Genomic DNA, 17,638 nt, shown 5'->3' with positions numbered 1-17,638 from the left:
TTTCAACTCCAAACGCCGGCCGCACTCACTCACTCTTTCACGTCCACGTTGCTGTCTCGCTTCTCCCTCCTTCTCTTTCTGGTGGATCACAAGAGCTTCCGTCGCTCCTCGGAGATTCTGTGAGAAAATACTTCACACACTCGCGTGTCACCTTGAGATTAGCATGTGTTGATGCACAGTTATAGCCAATTGGTGTTTCGGCAGTCGCTCTTGTGTAAACTATGAAAATGTTGATTACAGGTGCAGCCTCAGTTGAATCTTCTTTTTGTTTTGCTGTTTGCTCCGTTCCTGCTGTGCAGCCTGTTTGAACCATGCAGGAATTATTCAGAGGTACTTGCAGAAAAACTGCTGCACAGAATCTGAGGGAGGGATTAGCTGCTGTACTGTTAGGTACTTAAAAATGTAAACAGCGATGTGCACATTTCAGTTTCGTGCATGAGAAGTTTATGTGACGCAACTTGGAAAAAGCTAATTGGACTATTAGATTATTCTGAACTATATGTAATCATTATTTGATTTGTTCAACAGTTAAAAACTGCAAACATAAACTGTAACTGGTTAAATATTCTTTTTGACCACTAAATAGAATCATTGATATCACCTGTGAGATCACCTTACAAAGTTGCTATTTAGCTGCTAAATGCTTCACTGTACTCATCGGTTATAATATTAATAATAATACATTTCACTATTTGGTCTGTTTGCTGTTTGGTGCAGAGTCAGTGGGGCTCTGTGGGGTTTTTTCTGAAAACAATAGTGAAAACAGTGAAAATGAACCAGAACGGTGACATTTCAGGCCATGAAAACCAAAACAAAGGTACTCATTGTGAAATGTTGACTAATGTTGCTTGAGACAACTCAGATATGAAACATCTCATCTTAACGTCCCGTTATCAACACGCACCAAAACCAGTTGACTTTGGACGATCATTTGAAACTGTTAGAGCCGTTGTGTTTCTACAGGTGACAAATATTAGAGGTGCCAAAAGAAAATCCCATTTCTCTGAAGGTCCATTTGTTCTCAGCTGTCCCCCGCTGGTGTTGTTCCAGTGGACAGCTGATCCTCGGCCTCGGGGGCCACAGTTCACTTGGTGAACTGTTTTCATTCCACATGTTAGCTGTTAGTTTGCCTAAAGAGGCTTTTACCCTGGTACGGGATAGGACAGGTGTGTGTGTGTGTGTGTGTGTGCATACATGAACAAGGGACCACGGATGAACATATTCACAGATCAAGTAGTCTAGATTATCTGCCTCTTCCTGCTCTTCTTCTCCAACCCCCCCCCCCACAACATGCGCCTCCTGGGCAAATATTTAAAGTCAAAACAGGCCGGGCCCATAAAAAGCCGAGAGGTGGTGGTAGTGTGGCTACATCTGTCAGGGGGGAGGGAGGGAGGGAGGGAGGGATGAGAGAAGAGAACCGGGGGAGAAGAGGGGTGGCAGCAGCTGCCGAAATGAGTCTGGACACTGCTGACGCCAACACCTGTCCATACTGGAGACACGCGGCGAGCAAATGTCCACCCACAGCCCCTCAAACACACACACACACACACACACACACACACACACACACACACACGCACATGCAGAAAACATGCCTGGACCCGTCCGTCTAATTGTGGAATAAGATATGTGACAAACAGATAGAAACCCAGACGCACACAACCGCACACCTAACCCAGCCCTTTGTAGCCCACCACGCCCCTTTCCTCTGGCTGACCCCCATCTGTTGCCTCCCTGGGGAGTGTGTGCGTGCATCTGTGTGCGTGTCTGTCTGTGTGTGCGTGTGTGTGTGTGTGTGTGCGTGCAAGGGTAGGAGGTCAGGGGAGGGGGCAGGCAGGCGTTGGCCCCGGCTGCCCATCGATCAACAGCTGCTCGGCTTCTCATGCTGGGCCGGACTGCCGGGAAGGCGGCGGCAGCTGGGACGGGGAGAAGGTAAGAGCTCGGGGGCCAGAGGCTGGGACCCCGGGGGGATGGGGGAGGGGGGGGGTTGGAGGTCGGGGGGGGCCGAGGGTCGGGAGCTTACAGGCCCGGGATCGGGAGAAGGGTCCACGGGACCCGGGACATGAGTGTGCTTTCAGCTGAGGGGAAGGGGAGCCGCGGGGGGCAACAGGCGAGGGACGGAGCTGCCAGAGACGGACAGCGAGGCCTTGGACTGCGGCCAGATGCTGAGCCAGAGAGGAACAATGAGGTTAGATAAAGTGGAGTTCAGGCCGGCGCTGGAACAACCTTGTTAGTGTCCTTCGGAGACATTTCCGAGTGTTTACCCCGGTGGTTCCCACTGCCGTTGCAGAGAAGAAGTGGAGATAACGTTGGGAAAGTCCCTCCACAAATGCATCTACAGTGGTGCTGAGAGAAGAGTGAACTAAAGAAAGGAGAACTTCAGAGACGCACACACACCTGAACAATCGTGCATGTCAGAAAAGGTCGTCTTCTTGCCTGAAGGGGAACTTGTACAATTATGAGAACAATGACTTGACAACCAGAATGCAACACATAAATAATAGATCATATAACTGACGAATCAACAGGGATCGATCGATATTATTACACACTGGAGTAATCGTTCGTTTTGAAAGGTCACTGCTATGACCACATGTAACCAATACACCTTAATAGGGAGCACGACTGCTGGTGACGGCCGTGTGCAGCGCGCGCTGCGGCTTGGCGTGGGGGGTAAAACAGGAGCTGACACAAGAGCCGACAGCTGTTAACGGCGTCGGCCGACACACATCTGCTGCGTTTGGGGTCTTTTTTACAGAGCGGCCAGAGTTCAGGAGAGGTGGGGGAGGGGGGGGGGGGGTGGAGGCTGGAAGGAGGACGAGAGAAGAATTGAAGAAGCAGGTGAAGGAGGGTCAATATATGGGTGATATTGAGCTACTTAAAGCTACTTTACAGGCTTTTTACAGCCGCGCATTCCACAGAGAGGTTACGGTCAAGGGTCAGCAGCAGGACGAGAGTCTGCGGGTTGCTCAAGAGCACCGTGGCAGTGGTGCGTGACGGTCAAACCCCCCCCAAAGCACTCAGGATTATCTGAGTGAGAAGCACCCTGGTCAGTGGTTTTGGTAGTGCTTGCTATCACATGGGTGATGAGGACAGTGCTGAATTCCATTTGGGGAAAAAATGGAGATCTTTTTATTCTCTAGATCTATTTATTTTGCAGGAGTTGTGACCTGGGGCAAAAGTTAGAGATACTATAACATGTATTTCCAACTTGCTTCGGGGTAGAACGTCTCTTTTAAATGTGAGAATGTTGTCCGACTCGATAAAAAAACGCACCGGTGTGACCTAACTGCTTCTAGCCTTTTGACCTCTGCACAAAGGTCAGATCTTGTCAACCGAGAGGAGTGAACAGGAGTTTGAGGTAAACCTCATGGAATCAATATTTCCACCTGCGGGTGCTGTGAACATTCAGAGCATCGATACAGCAGCAAACAACCAGTCGAAAGATATGGAGGAGTAACGTCTACCTGAGCAGAGAAGGAAGTTATGTGTCGTTAACGGAGCTTCTGCTCACTTTGTTGACCTGGACAGGTGCATTTTTCAGCACTAGTATTTTGCACCTTTGATCCCAGACAGCTTGAACTATGTTATATCTGCTTGTATAGATAGTTTGAGGTGCAAAGACAGATACCACTGTGCTACATTGGACAAAGCTAGCCGGATATAACGAAACGTAAAGCTCACTAATTAACATATTAAACATTTGCAGTGTCGGCATTTTGAAGTAAATCAGCATATTGTTGTTACTACTGTGAATCTACTGAGGGTTGCCGTGACCAACATTTATTTTTGTCTATTCACAGAATGATTTTTTCATTTCAACACATGGTTTTGAACTACTCTGAGATTGTCTTTAAGCTGCCAGATGTTACATCTCTCTAATGTGATTCTAATATGATGTTGCTACTTTCTATGTACCTGACGAAGATGTTAAATCACACCGAGACCTTCCTGAATGATTAAAGTTGCACTAGTCTATATTTTATTCAGGGTTAGGGTTAGATTAGATTGAACGCTGATTATACCATTTTTATGTGAACGGTCTCAGTCGTAGCGACGTGCCTACGGAGCTCCAGGGCCTTTTAGCTCATTGCTTTGGTGGTACGGCTCAAAACGTCCCTGTTTTTGGTTCACTCTAACCGCCATAAATGCTTATGTTGCTCCAGGTCTGCTGAGTGTGCAAATGAGGTCATTATTTGCTTTCATAATTACCATACCACCTTAATTCCTAATCTCAAGGTGATAATATGTACCAAAAGAAAACCTAATAATGCAGGTAGACCCATTTCCTGGAATAATCATATTAAAAAGCTGTTTTTGCAGCAGCAGAGCTTAGATATTAATGAGGGACATGACGGACATGTTGACACGTTAACACTCAGGGCATTTCCCTTTCTTATTTAGAGGCCTTTCATTTCATGGTCAAAAGGTCACGGACACCCAGAGGAAAGAACCCAAGAAAATGTTTTAACAGCAAGAATCTTCCTGAATGGACGCATGTGTCTCCTGCGTGTTGGTTTGTGTGTAGTTGCATGAAGGTGGGAGAGCGAGAGTGTGTGTGTGTGTGTGAGAGAGAGTTTTGGCTGAAGGAGAAAACTCATTTGCTTGTCCATTTACTCTGCTTCCCTTTGCAGCACAATGCAGCGGCAGCCATTGGACAAAGAGGCCTCACTGTGGAATTCAAATGAAGGAGGGAGGAGGGGGAGCCGTGCATAGAAAGGATGAAGGGGTTGGCTGTTGGGGTGCAGAGGTTGAGAGGATTTGAATGAGCGGTACAAGCAGGGTGGGGGAGGGGGGGGGGGGCAGATAGATGTTTGAGGGGTAATAGGGGAAGGAGGGGCGGATGGTCACAGAATCAGCCCGACCCGAAAATCGCGGCGCCCGCCCGGCCTCTCTTCAGCACGGTCGCACAGTCCAGAGGAAGGCCGGGCGCCACGCCAGGTGCCACCTGTGTGCTTGTGCGCGTGCGCGCTTCAAGGTGACTCAGTGCGTCGTTCAATAGGACGACCTTACCGTGGACAGCCGGGTCATTTGGTAGACTGGGCGGTGGATGTCCAGTTCAGGGACACACGGGGCGAGGGGGGTGGGGGGGGGGGGGGGGGGGGTCTTGTGCTCGGCTGGTTCTGAGGGCAGAAGATCCTTTTGTGTTCGTTGGGGTTTGAGAGGTTGCTGCAGCACTCGGATGCAGTCAAATGAGGACAGGAAGCTCGGTGACGGCAGGGAAATGAGCTGCAGGTGAGGCTGTGGTCGAAGCCAAACAGCAGTCACGGTTTTAATAGCAAACACTAACCAAGAGGGGGGGGGGGGATTCCAGCTGGGTTTGTCGGGCCTCTCATTGCATTCATATTAAAAAATCTTTACCTTCTCTGTGCAGGTTACTTCAGGTTTCTATCGATCTTCCGTAAAAGATTCCTGAGGAGAGAAACTCTTGTCCAGCATTCATTTGTGGGGAAACGGCTCCCTCTGGTGCTCAGGAATAAAACTAGTCTCCATATGTGTGACACGATTATGAGATTTAAACACTAGTTAAATAAAACATGCACGTCAATGTCTCCATTCTGGTTTTTAATGTATGTGGGTTTTAGGGGGAACAGGAGACCCTCCTGTCCTCGTTTTAATCCAGAGCGAAGTGAAGAAGGGTGGACCCTGAGGTACTCTGAGGTCCAACTCAATAAAAGCGAACGTGAGCCTGTTCAAAATGAATCTCCACCCGTTTGACAAACTCGTACTGTGCAGCCAAACGTTGTTCAAAACCACAGAGCTTTATTTCAAATTCAAGTGGTGATCCCAAAGCTTCCAAAGACACAAAATGTCTGGTCAGGATACATCGTCAGGAAATGTGAAGATTTTTTTTCCAACATGAAAATGACTTAACTGACAAAACAAGAAAGGCAATAACTGCATGTCACGGCATTGAAACAGAAGAGTTAACATGATAATTTACCCGTTGAGGAATTCTGTGTGAATATGGTGCGTATAAAGACTAAAACATTCATTTAGTTGAAACCTGATGTCAAGATTGAAGTCTGCCCTTCAAATTAAAATGGGCTGAACAATGAGGGACTAAAAGAAAGGTTCCAAATGCAAAAGTATAGAAGGCAGATAAGGACACAGATCTTCAGGTTGTAAAGACGATTCAGTGAAAAGTTGGCAGTGTGAGCGCTTAAAGGGATAAATGTTCATTATAACACATCAGAGAGAGAACATACTGCTACAGACAAGGTCACAGCAAACATACTGCTGAGCGGAGAAGCTTCCATCATGTAAGTCTGTGACTTCTTTACCAGCAGGAGCAGCTTTGCTAAACTTTCAGAAAACCTTTTAACTTTAAAGGTTGCTGAGAGCGTACATGGCGTTCTGTCCCACTGGTTTCAGCAATTACACACAAGCTCAAGAGAAAAACAGCATAGAGTTAAAACACTTTCAATCAATATCCTGAGAAGAATGCGTCAGACCGAGTAGCTCAACAGAGACGACTTTTATCCCAGTTATCAATCAATGATTTGACTAAATCGACTGACTTCTTTCAAAATACTGAAAGGAGAAACCTCCACCATCACACCCATACGAGTCATCACGTTTATTCCCAACTGTGTGTTAGAATGAAAACAAAAACAATCAAATGTGTGATGATTTAGCTGCTTCCTCAAAATATCTTTCTTTAATTAAACTTGGCACGACAGCTGTGTGCAAACATCTGACATTTATTCCACAAAAAGTTTTTTTTTTTTAATTTAGCGTTGCACCAACTTCAGTTAATCTCCAGGAGGCAGCGGCATGTCTTCTGTCTAACGCCACATTCATGTGCACTATCAAAGTCAGTTTTAGTCTCACAAACCTAAAGACAGTCAACTTAAGGCCGTCAATGTTCTGTGTTTTAAGTGAAGTAGAAGTCTTTTTTTTTTAAATAATTAAATGTAGTGCCCATTATTTAAGTAGCTTGAGCCATAAGTAATAAATGTTTGGACATAACGGCCTCTGGCCCCGAATCGGTGAGAGCGTAATAGTAGATGGCCGCAGTAACCCTTCCCCCTAATCCACATATCAACAAACCGTATCAAGACAAAAAAAGAAACTGATTGCATAAAAACAATGAAAAACGACATTATGTTGGCCCTGAATAAACCACAGCTAATTATTACTAAATAATTGCGCCACAATTGCTGGCAGTCAAAAATCAAATCAATAATTGCAATAACAATAATTGATTTAGCCACTTTTAAAGTTTATGTGTACAACTGCTAAAAAAAAAAAAGCACAAAATTAGCTAATTAAGGCTTTTTAAATGATGCCACCAAGTCATAGTAGTGGGAGGTTTTCTGCATCGGACCCAAGGCAGAATCCTGGACAACATCAACATCCTTAAACAGTATTTACCCATCAACTGACATTCTTTTGTTTAAAGTTCCTGTTGCCTTCTTTTACACACATTATATTGAAAGTGCAAAGAAAAAAAATGTATCAAATGATTATTATTATTATGAAGTATGTCAGCTGACATTTGATTAGTTGTACCGGTTATATTTCTGTATTTGTTCATGGAAAACTCACCTCCTAAAATAAACCAAAAAAATAACAACAACAACAACAACAAAAAACAAGCTGTCTCAGGATGTGTGTCGTTTCACAGTACGGGAGGATGTGTGTCAACACTTCAACAGCGCTCGGTGGAAACAGTCGCTAGCTACAAGAAAGCAAATCTTTTGGCTGAACGACGAGGAGTCTGGTGACACACACACACCAGAAGACAATAACACATGAAAAATATTAAAAAGATCCCTTTATCGCGTCAGGTTGTTGTACACCTGGCAGAATGAAACAAAAAGCAGGTAGTCCAAAGCATTTAAATTGCGGCGGTTAAAACTGATCTACACCAGACTGGCACAGCGCATCCATTAAGATAAAACACACTCGAACAGTTTGACCGACCAAACGTCGGTGGACAGTTCCTCCGTGTGTGCGTTTGTGTGCGTGTTGAGTCAGTTTCCCTCCGGTCCGCCTTCAGGCCCGACGGGCGGCAGGAATAAAAGGCTGCGATGAAGTTTTAAAATCCCGATGCAGAGGGAGTCTGATTTGGAGACGCAGTCTGAAGATTCAGTGTTAAAGCATTGAGAGCAGACATGGCATGACCAGGTAGGTAGGCTGTGTGTGTGTGTGTGTGTGTGTGTGTAGGAAGCGGGCGGGTTGGGGGGGTTGAGCCGCTGATGTGCATCCTCTTTGCTCGCCGTGGTCCTCCCTTCGTCTAGAACATCTGGATTATGGACTCCCGAGACTTGCCCACTCCGATCCACTTGACTGAGGGAACAGAGAAGCAGAGGTGAGGAACGAGCAGCACGTCGTATTAAATCAGGGCAGTCAACAAATGTATGATTTGTAAAAGTGACAGCAGAGCATTTGTAGCCACCAGATGGCGCTCTTGATATTCACCCTCAGCCTGAACTGTTGCACGCCAGATACATAACCACAGCACTGAAGCATCCGACAAGCAGTGTGCAAAAATCATAATGTAAATCTGTAAAGGTGTATCAATGTGTGTGTGTGTGTGTGTGTGTGTGTGTGTGTGTGTGTGTGTGTGTGTGTGTGTACCTGGCACTCCCACTTGCTCCTCGATGTAGCGGACATAATTCCGAGCGTTCTCCGGCAGCTCCTCAAAGCTTCTCGCAGCTGAGGTGTTGCTCTTCCAGCCGGGCAGCGTCTCATACTGGACCTCCACATGCTGCAGCACCTCCTGATTGGCTGGCACAGAATCAATGAGAAGAGCGTGTGAGGGGGGATATCACACCATCAGTTTTACAGGAGACCACAATCAGCTACGACAACAGATCAATATGTTTACTCTCTATAAATAACAGTGAAGACTGGAAGAAGAGGAAGCGAGAGTTAGAGATGCATCACAGGAAAACGTCTCTGTCTTAAGACATCGATTCACATTTGGGACACACGCTTTGTTAGGTTTGGTTGTCTTTAAATTGAGATCCCAGTTGTTAAACAATCCCGTCTACCTGAATACTGAGCATTGGAAAGAAGGTGAGCTGGAATATATTGATAATAATACTAATTGATAGTACTCTTTCATGCGGCGGCTTACCTGGAAAATGAGGTATAGTTTTGCCGTCGACTTTGTACGATGTGCCCACTTTGATCTCGGGCAGCACATCGAGTATGTCCAGCTTGGTGAGCGCTAATCTGGGGGTCACACAGGTTAGAACAGGTTGCATAACTCACTCTGAAAGGCCGACCTATTCTACTAAATGCCGACTCCATAAACACTCGAGGTAAACTTTACCGTAGCGTAAAACTAAACAAGTACAAAAACTCACGCGGTGAAGCCGTTAATCATGTGTGCATATTTGAGGAGCACCAGATCCAGCCAACCGCATCGCCTCTTCCTGCCCGTGGTCACGCCCACCTCCTTCCCTCGGGTCTGGAGCAGCTCTCCGACCTCCTGAAGACGAGCGCAGACAGTCCGTCAGCTTTATTGGTTTTTCAGTAAATGATTAAAGCGCCTCCTCTCGTTCTATGAGTGATGGTCGTGTTTTAGTCATCACAGTAACAGTGTCTCGTACTTTATACCAACCGGAAAACCATCAAAAATATTTCACACAAAACACGTTAAGAGTGGATGAACACTTTCCCACAAAATCAGTATGTGTGAGTTTGCAGATTTAAGAGATCTGCGTTATCCACCACTTTCCCTGTGATAAACTATCCGTCTGTGTAGTAAAGTATCGGTGGTTATGAGTCCCCGTGTGTGTCCTCTTACGTTGCTCTGCTCTGAAGGGAAGGCTCCGATGCCGACCCTGGTGGTGTACGCCTTCACCACCCCGTAAACGTTCCCCACGTTTTGAGGCGGCATCCCGAGGCCCGTGCACACCCCGCCGACCGTGCAGTTAGACGAGGTCACGAAAGGATACGTCCCTGCAACGACAGCATTCTGCAGGCTGAGCCAACTGGCCACAGAGTGATGACAGATCGTGATAGTGGAGCTGCCTGCCTGAACGTTGACTGATGAAAACTACCGGAGGGCGAATATTCAAATCACGATGTTTGGTTACGTTTGTTTGGTTTGCTTCACGGGTTGGTCCGTGCTTGGACTCAGATGACATTCATAAAATGATCACATTGAATAATCGCCCAACTCTTTAAAACTCACAGGCGCGACGCAGATTCAAATAATGGCGCCCTCAGGAAACCGTCTCACTGCTCTGTGCTGAAAGCAATCAAGGATTCGCGTTTCCCGTCCTCTTGATACTGGGAGCTTCCCACATGTTGTGTAACCACAGAAGAACCAGTCCAGCAGCTCGTGCGTTCGTCATTCCGCATGTCTTCTGCCTTAGTGCTCTTTGGCAGAGGCACCGGACTGCGCTTGGCAATTAGAAAGAACATGTATGTCTCATAGGCGAGGGTGAGCACGAAGACGTCTTTTCAAAAGGATAACGGGACAATACACAGACGTAGAAGAGGCTTAATTGTGATGTACTGACCGAAGTCGATGTCCAGCAGAGCGGCGTTGGCGCCTTCGACCAGGATCTTCTTCGGAGGGCCGTGAAGAGCCTCGTGCATGAAGTGCACGCCGTCTTTCACCATGGGCTTGATCCGCTGCCCGTAGTCCTGAAATCACACAGCATGTTACTGCACAGAGGACAACACTCCTGTTTGTAGGGGGTTTTGTTTTTTGTTTTGAACCTGAACTACCTTTAGCCGGTCAAGCTCTCCTTCGGTGTCAATCTCCAGAGTGGGGTACATGGCCTTGTACTGCTGGGCCAAACTTTTATACCTGCAACAAGTATTCAGTTGCAATTAACCCGTAAAAAAAAAAAAGTAGAGTCTGAGTCAACATTTGTAGAAAACATGCAAGCGTTTGAACTGCTTTGTAACCTGGAGGCCGATAGGGAACATAATCCCGTGCTATACTGGCTCAGACCTTTCAGAGAACTGAGTGAAGTCAGCCAACAGGTCACATATCCTGAGGCCGCTGCGCGCTGCTTTGGCTGAGTACACAGGACCGATCCCCTTCTTTGTTGTCCCCAGGCTGCACGGGACCAAGAGAGACGGGAAGGGGGCGGGGACAGAGATATCGTCAGCATGCGACTTCTACAACCTTCTTTTTTTAATCATGGCATTCATCACACATGCACGCACGCACAATCTCTTTTGAGCTTCGTATTGTGAATAATGTTCCAGACTCGGCTCAACATTCCCCACATACGTAGGTGAGGTTCTCTGATAGGATCGTTTCAGAATGGTGTGAAAAAGAACATGAATACTTGGATTAACTACAGAAATAGTGGCGTCTTTGTAAAGAGACTAAAAGTATGGCCCCCAACAGAAAGCCGACGGAGCACCGCTCCTCTCTGACACACTGTTCATAAACTCCACCTGCTGCTACACCCTCTGTCCGCCTGACCTCCCTGAGGAGGCCTCGAGGAGAGATTAAATGCTTGTGCATCAACGTCAAAAGACACATCTTCACACAAGGAAAGAGAAAATGAAATGATGTGCAAAATAATAAAAAGAACACTTGACTTCTACTTTGATCTTTATTAAGAAGATGTATATGTGGCTATTTTTTTTTTTTTAAGCAGCAGGTTTCTTACTTCTTGCCTGCTTGCTCTTGTCTCTGCTGTTCCTGAACACCATCAACTGCCTGGTGGAAGTCAAACACTGCAGAGGAGGAAGAGAGGGGACACACACCACCCTGTGTCACACACAGACACAGATACACGCGCACACACACGCACACACACAACTTACCAATATGTGCTCTGTCTGAGATGACCAACCTCTTCTCCCACTCAATGAGCCCTACACACACACACACACACACACAGAACACATACTTGTGAGTCGTCACATGTACAAGCACGTTCTTCCTTTGTGTTCTACTATACGTGTTTAAAACTCACCTTTCCCTTTGCGTTCGTTCTTCTCCGCCTCTTCAAACAGGCCTGGCAGATGGATCACGACACCGTTGCCTGAGGTGAATAAATAAATGTTTAACTTCACGAGCAAAAGTCACCTGCTTCCTCATGGGACAAACGTGTTGGTCTTTACTAGAGGACACTTCAAAGAGGGGGAGGTGGGGGGTGAAGCGCACAACTTGTGACAAAAGGACGACCCGCTCAAACTCCCGAGGCACAGCTGATGTTTAAGGTTAAAGTCTCTGATGAGTCAGACGTGTTGGGGGAGAATCTGTTGAGCTGCAAAAGCTGTTAATTTCCACCACAAGACACGGCTTGGTAGATGTGTGCACGGATACACTTCTTCATCTAAAGTCATGATGAAACGCTCACTGGTAAATACATAAAAATCAATGAGTTACTTTCCTTGACTTTTTACATGGAAGTAAAATCAGAGGAAGATCTTTTCTCTTCATACATTTCTTTAAACACGATGACATCGTCCTCCTACAGAGGACGTGTTGCTGCGGGAACGATGTGTTGTTTTAGAAACATGAAACCTTTTCTATCCTCATCATGACTTTGATCATACAAGCGGTTCATGACCAATTCACCAAACTGGAAAAACTAGATGTAAAGATTAAATACTCAAGTGAAGTACAATACCTGAGTTAATACAGGAGATTCCAGCACTGCATTTCGCAAACAGTGTTTTCGTGAAATGAACGTTCCTGATTGTTGTTGCCACACAGTCTAAAAGGCCTTTAATGATCCATCTTTATTGTCAAGTCATTGTGAACCGACAGCCCAGGTGTGACTTACTATGTATTTCTCACACAGAGCTCGTCGCCCGTTCACAGGAGAACTCAAACAGCGAGCCCTGGTTGACGCTTTCATTGGGTAGGATTAACTGAAGGACGTTTGGGAATTACTTCTACCAAATTAAATGCAAGAAATGTGGGAAATGGCATAAAACAACCTCAACAAACTGTTTTAGTGACTATAGGAATAAATGTGAGAGATAGAAGTATTTGCAGCTCAGGGAGAATAAAAGACCTGAATACAGATTTCCTCCGACTGCTGGAGGCCATGAATGTGCTTTTAATTACAATGAATTAGTTTAATTACACAGGAAGATGAGAAAGTCGGCATAATAAACAGCAACATGTTTTCCCCTCCGGGACAATGAAACAACTATGAATTATCAATGTTTGTGTGTCCTTCTGTGCAACTGTGAGACACAGCAACACCAATGACACGAAATGTTTACCTTTAAATGTAGATTGTCTGTGCAAAATGAAGAGATGTCACAATAAGTGATTAGCAGAGCAGTAAAAGCTTTATTCAAGGTTAACGTTTGGATGAAGAACATGCAGCTCATGGTGGTCCTGGCCAAATGCCAGGCGATCCATTAAATCCTCACAGTGCAGCATCTGGAGACTGCAAATGCCTGAAGCAAAATGGTCGGCGATCCTGCTGCTCGATAATTCAGTCAGGGACAAAGTTATGGAAAAGTGGACTGACTAAAGATCCATAAAAATCACACGCACAGCTTTTAAAGCAGCGAGAGGAAAACGACGATAGTCACAACACATCGACGGGCCCTCTTCAGGCCGCAGAGTTTCAATTAGCTGAGAGAACAGGGCATTATAGTACAGATGAGCTCTTTGGGTTTAAACCTTGCGAGAGTATTGTCGGCAAAATGTTGCACACCGTGACTACTACTGATGTTAGTGGTTAAGAAGGACCGCTAAAGTAAAGAAAAATATACACAATGTCAGTTCTTTGTAACATTTGTCCCATTGCTCTACCGTGGGCGGGTGCGGCCAGCTCTGAAACTCTATCAAAGGGGTAAAAGCATAGATGTGATTAAGCATCAGCTGACCACACCGCTGCGGGGCAAAAGTGCCGATGTGGAGGCCAGAAAGAAAAAGGTATGTACCATTAGCTAATGAAGTTACTGCAGACGGGTAGATGGGATGCAGAGTGGCTCCGAGTCAAGCAGTCGGCAAAATGGAGTCCTGACCATAAAGGAGGCTCGATGAATCCATCAAGTGAACAGCGAGGGAAGAATTCCTTGGAACGAGCGTCAGCGCCATTGCGCATGAGCCAACGGTAAATGTGTGTGCGTGTGTGTGTCAAGTGTGAAATGATGAAAACGGTTTCTCAGACTTTGGGAGGTACACACCGATGAAGGCGGTGACATTGGGGTTGATGATGCCGCTGGGGAGGAGGTGAAAGTCGTATTCCACCGAGTCCACCACCACCGTGTGTCCCGCGTTGTTGCCGCCCTGCGGGGAGGAGACGGGCAGCGGTGAGGAGAGACAAACAGAGAGACACACACACACACACACAGGCCTAGAGGGGCCTGTGCAACTTGTTTGGTTGAGCGGGAAGGCGGGCTGAATAGTTTGGCGAGCAGTGACAAGCATCACATGTAACCCGTCTGTTGAGCGTCTGAGTGCTTGAGAGTCCAGAGTTCATCTCAAAAGGTCTCAATGAAGCACGAACTTACTGACAAACCGGTTTGTTAAGTAAAATAAAATTGTTGTCACCACGGATTGCACGGAATGTAAATAGGGGACACGTCCGACGCAAAACGGCGTTGAAGTATGTGCTGGATATAATCCATTAAGACGATGCTATCGTGTGTCAAGATAGGATTACACTAAAAGACGATCAATCCTCTCATTGAATTATTGCGCAGTCGTATTTGCAGCCCTCTAATAAAGCCCTCTGCCTTTGTTTGGCACATAACACATCCAATGACAAAACCAAACACGAACCAAAGCTCAGAAAGTCGATGAGACTCATGCACTTTGGGATTCTCATCATGAACCTCTCTGAATGACCAAACGTGTCCGTGTGAGCGGTTCTTGCGTGACGCCCAGAGGCGACCGGCTGATAAACAACAAGCTCAAACTGGGCGACAAGTTTTCAGAAAGTATGCACTTAAGTGCAAGCAGCACTGTGCCCCTCTGATACGTGCTGGATATTAATCTGTCTGTTAATCGCTTCACGCAGGCCTGCGCATGATTTAGCACAGCTGACAGTGGAGATAAAAACATGCACGAGTTGAGCCCAGAAGAACAGCGAGTCCTTGGATGAGGGCGTCACAATCTGACCCCCTTGGCTGCTGTCTGCTTTGACGTCTCGCCCTCCGAGGCGTTACGCTCTGCAGCTCAGGGACGGACGGAAAAGGAAATGAAGCATTATATTAGTCGGCGAAAATCGCGTGGCAGATGAGTAAAGGAAAGCGTTGTCTTTATGTGTGCTGAAAATAGACTGCGGCCTCAGATCCATCCACTACCTGAGGCGTCCGTTCCCATTGGTCCGCCTCGTGACCAGGACGTGTTGTTAACGATGTGCCCTGTGGAGGTAAATCAAGCCCAGCATGTGCTACGTGGTGATATTTCTGGCCACAGGACCCTTAAGGTGGAGATGGGGGAACAGGTGTGTGCGTGTGTGTGTGCGCGTGGGGGGTGGGGGGGGCGCTAGCCTTTAACTTATCCCACAGTCTGATCAACCTCTTGTTCCCATCACGCGGCTAATCCTCTCACCTGACCTGATGAGTTCGGTATGACATTGGAAAGATTCTCTTGTGATCTTGGGATCTTGTCCATGTAGCTGTGGGTGTTAATGGAGCGCTACGCGTTACCTGATCTGCATGTGTGACCCTGCTCTTCACCGGGGATTAAAGACGTGCATCACACCCTTCTTCTTTGGTAGGAAAGAGAAGACCTACTTCCTACTGAGGCTAAAATGTCTGAAGCAGTTCATGAATTAGTGGATCCACATAAATAACACAATCACAAGACTGCTTGAATGGTGTTGCTCATTCATAGCAACTTTTATTTAGGAACAGTTGCATATTGGCAAGAACGTCTACCATCATCAGCTAAGAAATCTAGGCACTTCACAGCCATCTTAAGCGGCTGTCTAGATATTGTTCTTTATCTTGTGCTGCATTGATTATTGCAACAGACTTTTCTCCTCATGCTGTGCATCTGCCCTTAACCGTTTGCAGATTACACTCTTGGACAAACAGCTACTCCAATCACTCAGAGAGCATTAAATGGTAAAACTCCTGCATATGTGGTGGAACTACTGCATCCTTTTTTACTAGTGGCTCTCATTTCATTTTCCCTCCCGTGGTGCGTTTGTTTTAGCTCTTTTAAACGCCAAAACCTCATTCATGTAAATGGAGAAATGTCTTTATTGTGTATTTTACTGTTGATTGTGCATGTTTGTAGCTTAGAAACTGACCTTGTAAATTAGTGGCCCGTGTGTAGTCACCTTGTGTTAAATGTGTTTCCCTCCTGGTCTGAAATTATTCTGTAAAGCACTTTGTGGCTTACAGTATGTCTGTGAAAAGCAGAATATAAATTAATTTAACCTCATCGCTTTAACCATGTGTGTCTGACCCTATTAATCAACCCTCTCAATGATGACAAATGTCTTGCATACAACTGACATTTCTCAAAATGTCTAGTAAAAAAGACAAAAAGACGGTGTGTGCATTGAAGCGGGTTGTTACACAGTGTGCGTGTCCTCAATTGCGAAATTATAACACACACACACACACGCACGCACAACAAACTTTTAACTGGATGAACCTGTTTTCACAACCCTTTTTTTATCTATTAAAATAATTTAACCAGCATGCAAAACAGGTTCGTCTACATTTTCTTTTCTGGCGTACCAACAGTTTTTCTTAACACAGTGCAGCAATGCTACCTGGAATTTAATTATTAATTATATAAGTGTTTTGGAGACACAAAAGGAAGTTAAGCAGTAAATATTTCTACCATTCACTTGGTGAAGCATGATACGGGTACATGACAGTCCACTATAGTGACTGCTGACTTTTCTGCCCTCTGGTCTCCAGAGATGTGTTTTGCTCGTGTCAAGCCGCCACAGCTGCACGCCCTCGTTTTCCCAACTGCGACTTCCAGGACCTGAGAGGTCTGGACTGTAAGGAACACCGATGCAAGACTGCTGTGGAAGCTTGTTTTATAAAAAGATCAGCGCTGTTGACTCCGGCAGCCTCCAATAAACACACACACCCTGATGTGTGGAGGGGACGCTGTGCAGGGCCACTTCCAGAGAGCGGTTTATTTTTACACCTCTCCTGCCACGACAGGACCGCCGAGACAAGGAAGGTGCGAGGCTCCAAAGAATCCTGCTTATGTCAACCTCTTATTGACACGGACAACTAATAGTGCACAGAGTTGGTACAAGCAGCCAGAACATTTGCAAGTTCATGTCTATATTGGCGGCTGTAGAAACTGGTATTAAGTATGTAGTTATGAATTTAGCTTATCGTTGATATGTCAGCCCATGAGTTAGAAAGGCAAAAGATGGTTGAGAATGTGTCTCCATAAGATGGTTTGTCCATCAAAGAGCACAGATGAAAAAAGAGAACTGAGGGGAGGCGCAGAAAGTCAAACTTTAGTCTTTGCAACACTTTTTTTTCCATCTCTGAAACTCTTTGCCAATATTGTAACTCACGAGAGCCTCAAATCAAATTTTATTATCATGCGATATCATTTTGGCAACAACATTTTCAACCTATAACTTAACCAGCCAAAATTTTGGTGATGGCGAGCCAGCGGTGAGTCATTCTGCCTTTATTGCCTCAGCTTGCATAGTCTTTCACATCAGAATAAACAGACTGTTGCTGAAAAAGTGTCAACAGGCTGAAATGAGCTGCCTGGGTTTGAACTCTATTCAACATA

The 17,638-nt window shown here is 45.9% G+C and overlaps 1 protein-coding gene across 2 annotated transcripts in view; it reads right to left on the bottom strand.

The window, feature by feature from the left end:
- Positions 1 to 5,743: 5,743 nt before the first annotated feature.
- The window catches only part of LOC120820661 (adenylosuccinate synthetase isozyme 2), a 12,809-nt gene continuing 914 nt past the window's right edge, over positions 5,744 to 17,638 (bottom strand). The window contains exons 2-13 of one of the 2 annotated variants that reach the window (XM_040178687.2): positions 14,089 to 14,191; positions 11,907 to 11,975; positions 11,755 to 11,805; positions 11,598 to 11,664; positions 10,925 to 11,032; positions 10,696 to 10,777; positions 10,485 to 10,611; positions 9,764 to 9,918; positions 9,321 to 9,445; positions 9,089 to 9,186; positions 8,587 to 8,736; positions 5,744 to 8,295 (exon numbers count right to left, since the gene is read on the bottom strand). In XM_040178687.2, coding sequence (XP_040034621.2) covers positions 8,243 to 8,295; positions 8,587 to 8,736; positions 9,089 to 9,186; positions 9,321 to 9,445; positions 9,764 to 9,918; positions 10,485 to 10,611; positions 10,696 to 10,777; positions 10,925 to 11,032; positions 11,598 to 11,664; positions 11,755 to 11,805; positions 11,907 to 11,975; positions 14,089 to 14,191 — 1,188 coding nt within the window. In that variant the 3' untranslated portion in view covers positions 5,744 to 8,242. The remainder of the gene's footprint in view (positions 8,296 to 8,586; positions 8,737 to 9,088; positions 9,187 to 9,320; positions 9,446 to 9,763; positions 9,919 to 10,484; positions 10,612 to 10,695; positions 10,778 to 10,924; positions 11,033 to 11,597; positions 11,665 to 11,754; positions 11,806 to 11,906; positions 11,976 to 14,088; positions 14,192 to 17,638) is intronic. The other variant, XM_040178688.2, reaches the window with a different exon arrangement.

Source organism: Gasterosteus aculeatus, chromosome 6, assembly GCF_964276395.1.
Source record: "Gasterosteus aculeatus chromosome 6, fGasAcu3.hap1.1, whole genome shotgun sequence".
Taxonomy (NCBI): domain Eukaryota; kingdom Metazoa; phylum Chordata; class Actinopteri; order Perciformes; family Gasterosteidae; genus Gasterosteus; species Gasterosteus aculeatus.
The sequence above is the reverse complement of the archived record's forward strand: the minus strand, read 5'-3'. Positions and strand labels throughout refer to the sequence as shown.